The following is a 4876-nucleotide window of genomic DNA, read 5'->3' as shown; positions in this document are numbered from 1 at the left end:
CCCCCCCCCCCCCCCCCCCCCACAAAAAACTCTTTTTAAGTTCTGCATAAGATGAATTAGCAGCAGCTTTTGGCTGTGACAGAATTAAACCTTTAGCTGTGGGCCTGCAAAGACATGGTGAGAGAAGTCAAGGAGTGGACTCCTCCCCTCCTGTAAGTATCCGGTATTCAGCCATAGTGAGCCTGTACTATGGCTCAAATATATTGCCTGGACTATACCTAAGCAAGCTTTTCTTCCAGGTAACACATATTTATCATAAGCAGCAATCCGGGTTTTCCATTTGCCACAGAAAAATGTGGTAAAACCTGGATTTTCTCCTTTAACAGAGAAAAATGAGAGAAAAGGTGGGTTTGCTCTTGCAGCACGGAGAGAAACTCTGGGTTTGCTCTTCCCGGAACCCAGAGTTCCAGGAAGCAGGGCTGGCTCCTGCCTGTTGCATGCACTCCTGTATGGGAGCATGGGGGGGGAACATGCCCCCAGATTTGTGCACAGGACCGGGGCAGGCTGTCCACTGCGGGCTCAGGCTCCCCACCCTGCTGCCCTCCCCCAGGGCCTCCGCAGCCCAGCAGGTGAGACTTGGCACAGAAGGGTGGAGAAGCCCAGTGCTACTGTTGTGAGCCCTGCACCACCATGGTGAGGTACCCCCTGTTCACCCAGCAGCAGCAGAGGTGGCCATGCGGAGTAGTATCCATCTCTGCTGTCAGCCAGGTAGGTGTCTCCTTACCATGGCGGCGTGGAGCTCCCAGTGGCAATAAACTTCCCCACTCAGCCGTGCTGCACCGGGTCTCATCTGCTGGGCTCCAGAGGCCCCGGGGGAGGACAGCAGGGTGGGGAGCCCAAACCTGCAGCAGGCAGCTTGCATCTATTTCCCCTGCCCCAGCCCCTGCTTCCGCTCTGGTTGTGCCACCTAAGGGAGAGGGGGAATGGGCTCCATGCTCCACTGCAGCAGCTGCCACCTCCTACATGCAGCAGCCAGGTCTTGCTGTGGCTGGGAATTATGGGGCACCCAGCTGGGCTGGTGGGGGCTGTGCATCATGAGGGAGGGGCAATGGCACGGGCAGGGTACCAGCATATCAGGGCTGCTCAGTACCACAAAGCAGTGGGAGAGGGACAGCTGCACCTGGACCTGCATCCTGGTGAGTGAAGAGGGCAGGGGGAACTCTGATTTTCCATGATAAAAAACCCAAAAATCAAATGCCAAAATTTATAGGTATTTTATAATTTATTTTATAATAGAGATCAAGGCACTGGTAGGCTTCCAGATTGCTTAAAATTGTAAATATACCAATATCAGGTTCAACTGATACCTATATATTAGTGGTGTTTCATTTTAACCATGGAAAAGTGCAGATTTTGGTGTTTTTAAAATTAGAGAATTTGCAAAATTTTTAAATCAGAGAAGTTGCGATTTTTAAAGAAAGCAAGCCAGGATGCCTGATCATAAGTAATTTGAACAAGAAAGAAAGAAGTGTACAGGATGAACCCTTAAGTGACATGTTACAGTACTGTATGGATAATAGTAAACCAGTGGGAAATACGAGAGTAATAAAAGGAGACTAGATAAACTAAGCTGATGTCCTTTATCAGCCCCAATTTACCAGCATCTGTATGAATTAGTTAGGGTTGGGCAGAACCCTTATGTGGGTCAACATGGACACAAAATGTATTAATATAAACAACATGATATAAACATAATTCATTACACCACATACAAAGAACTGCTCACTCACTAGTTGCCCCAGTCAACATCCTTTTTTGTGCAACTAACTCTGCCTCTGGCTCCATATTCCTGATCTCAAGGGAACTTTGAGATCACTCTGATGCTACAGTTGAGTCTATTTTCTTCGCAGGAAGAGATCTTCAGCCACAGCCTGGAGTCACAGTGATTATCCCAACACACTTGTGCCAAATCTGCAACAACTTCATCTTCTTCAAGCAGCAACTGACGCCACTTGCAATTCAGTCACTTTATCCAAAATCCCCTTGTGGAATCAAGGCTGGATAGTGGAGCAGTTTTCAGCATCTTGTGACAGTCATCCTGGAGAGTAACTGGGCTATTGGTCTAAGAGGTTACTCGACCCAAAAGCCACACTCACATCAGCATTCCAGCAGTCTAAAAGAACTGGATAATCCCACTTGTATTTACAGCTGGACAAGTATTGACTTTCTGGTTAAACACTGAGATAGTGCTTTGCCTCTTGCACTCCATGCCTGCTCTGCCTCCAACATACCAGTGAACTTGTTATAAAGGAAAAATTTCATGCTGAGCATTAAGACTGGATAGGAAGTGTCCATCTCACTTGCAGCAGTGTTTGAGGGAGACTTGCATGGCATGTACCATTTCAATCAGCAGTTACTTGACACATTTTAAACTTGCTTTTTTGACTAGTGCAGACAACCTCAAATGAGGAAGAGGTTTCAACCATCTATTGCAAAACAATAACCAAGCTTTCAACACAAAAAGATGTTTGTATACTGTAGCATACAAATATTTCACCAGTTACGTATTGCTTCCTTTCACCACTCAAACCATGCTGGGTGCTAACCACTTCAAACAACTTGTTTTGAGACACCTTCCTCCCCAGGCCCAACAAGTGCAAAGGACTGAGTGGACTTTTTTTTCTTTTTTTTGATCAATCCCTAGATTTTGAGAAATTCTACACAGGCTGTAAGTTATTATGTTTATAAAAGAAAGACACTGAAGTTTAGTGGAGAAACTAGCTCTGCTAGGGCTAGAACTTAATTGATGAACTGTTTCCATTAAATATTTAATAGCATCACTGGTTAGGAACAGTGACACCAAAAGCTGAACAAGCAACTCCTCTAAAGGAGAGAGAAAAATAGCACTTGTAAATGGTGGCGTCTTTAAAGGTCAAAGAAAGGTCCAACGACTATAGGCAAGACAGCAGAAATCAGGATTCTTGGGATTCTACCCACACCTCTGTCAATGACCAGCTGTGTGGTCTCAAGGCAGTTACTTAAACTCCTGGTGTTTCTGTAAAATGGGACCAAGGATGCAAGCCTCGGGTGGCTTAGTCAATCATTATCTTCATATCAATCATGATCTGAAGTGCATACACAAAGCTAAAAGCAAAGTCAGCAGAAGGTCACACATGCACCCCAAATGGAATGGGCCATCTTTAGTCAAGCTAGAATGGTTAGGAAATGGAGGATAACATAAATCAAATTACTCTGAGCCAGGAGGTGGTACAACTGGCTACAAGCTACTGGATGCAGACAGAACCTCAGGAGAACAGGGAATTTATTTTACTAAAATTAAGAAGAGGAAATAGGGAGTTCCAGTCCTTTTGAATTCCCTACCTTACCTGTTTGCGCATGGTATTCATGACTCCCATAAAGCTTGCCAACAGCTTAGCTTCTTCTCGGGCAGCGAGTTTCTTCTCTGTTTTCTTCTTGTTGCTTTTTTCTGACCCAGAGGCTGCCATGCTCCTCTCGTCTCACCACCAGGAAAACAAGGGCTGACCAGACCCGCACAGGCACATGCACTGCGGCTGGAAAACACCAGTTACAACACACCGAACTGCTGCAAACAGGAAGGCAGCCGGAAAAGCTGGACAATCCTCGCCCCACCCCGGGCAGCTGCGGGGCTGAACAATCCGCCAGGGCAGAACCGGCTGTCCCCTGGAAGGGGAAGAGGCTGAGCAATCACCTGCTGCGAAAGCCCAGGATCCAGGAAGAGCTGGGCCTTGCAGGCACCTACGGCAGAGGCCGGGGAACTCAGCCTGCCCCGGCGGGGGGGAGGGGGCCGCGGCCGCAGCGCCCTGGCGCAGGACACTCGGGACGCATCAATCGCCGACGGTCTGCCAATAGAACGCGACTCCTCCGCAGCGTTCCGGGGCCCGGAGGCGGACGGGGGGAGCCGCTGGGCGCACACTGACGTCACTGCCCGGCGCGCTCCATCCACACTCCCCTTCCTGCCGGCCCAGCGCGAGACAAACAAAGAACGGGGAGGGCCTGCGGTGGGTCACGTGACCGCGGTCTGCAGCAACCGGTGGAGATGGTTCGAGCGCGCAAGCGCCGACCTGGGACGGGCTGGCTGCGGGATGAGCTGGCGGCCGGGGCAGCGGTTTCGTCTCACAGCTGCAGCCCTCTGATAAGTCTGCGAGCTCTTGGAGGTCAACCTTGACCCCCAAGAGCTGGCAGAACAGAGCCTGGAGACTTGTCACAGTTCACCCCACTCGTGCTTCCATTCAGTGGCCTGGGCTGCAGTGCATCCCAGCAGCCCTGCAGGCTCCTACCAAGTTAGCTGCACAAAGCAACACGTTTTATTTACCCTCGTGAGCAGTGCCGGATTTAGGCACAAGCTAAGCAAGCTACAGTTTAGGGCCTCACATTTTGAGGGGCCTTTAAGTGTCAGCTGCCGGACCGGAAGTGATCACGGATCAACAAACCGCAGCCCTGCAGACCTGGGCAGAGAGGCCATGACTGACTCTTTCCACAGGGCTCGTGGTTGAGGTTTGGCCTACCCCCCTGCCCAGGGGGTGGAAGTACCTTTACCTGTGCGTAGTGGTCTGCAGTTTGCTGGGCGGCAGCATGGAAAGATTGGGAGCCCCTAGTTTAGAACCCCGCCCTATCATAATCCGGCCCTACTCCTGAGATGACCGTCCATTTCATTATAAAACAGGAACCCTCTGGCATCATTGGGTGCATGGAGGGAACCGGGTCTGATTCGTCTTGGCCATACAACTGCACTTCTCCCTCAGTTTTACCTTCTGGATATAGCACACCATCTAGTCCACCTCAATAATGCATGTTCCAAATGGTGGAGCAACAAAGCAGCTGGTTCCAAGTTTTGCTGTTCCTTGGGGCCAAGATGTGGCCAGGTCTAGGGCTTTCATTTTCTGGTCAGTGAAAA

General features: G+C 49.8%; 1 protein-coding gene across 3 annotated transcripts in view; it reads right to left on the bottom strand.

The window, feature by feature from the left end:
* KLHL7 (kelch like family member 7) overlaps window positions 1–3942 on the bottom strand; it is a 43203-nt gene extending 39261 nt beyond the window's left edge. Inside the window, exons 1-2 of one of the 3 annotated variants that reach the window (XM_019508575.1) lie at window positions 3671–3942; window positions 3327–3541 (exon numbers count right to left, since the gene is read on the bottom strand). In XM_019508575.1, coding sequence (XP_019364120.1) covers window positions 3327–3446 — 120 coding nt within the window. In that variant the 5' untranslated portion in view covers window positions 3447–3541; window positions 3671–3942. Of the gene's footprint in view, window positions 1–3326; window positions 3542–3670 lie in introns of those variants that run through there. The other 2 variants (XM_019508574.1, XM_019508576.1) reach the window with 2 other exon arrangements.
* Window positions 3943–4876: the final 934 nt, after the last annotated feature.

The sequence above is a fragment of the Gavialis gangeticus genome, unplaced genomic scaffold (genome assembly GCF_001723915.1).
Source record: "Gavialis gangeticus isolate Ggan-Ray unplaced genomic scaffold, GavGan_comp1, whole genome shotgun sequence".
Taxonomy (NCBI): domain Eukaryota; kingdom Metazoa; phylum Chordata; order Crocodylia; family Gavialidae; genus Gavialis; species Gavialis gangeticus.
The sequence above is the reverse complement of the archived record's forward strand: the minus strand, read 5'-3'. Positions and strand labels throughout refer to the sequence as shown.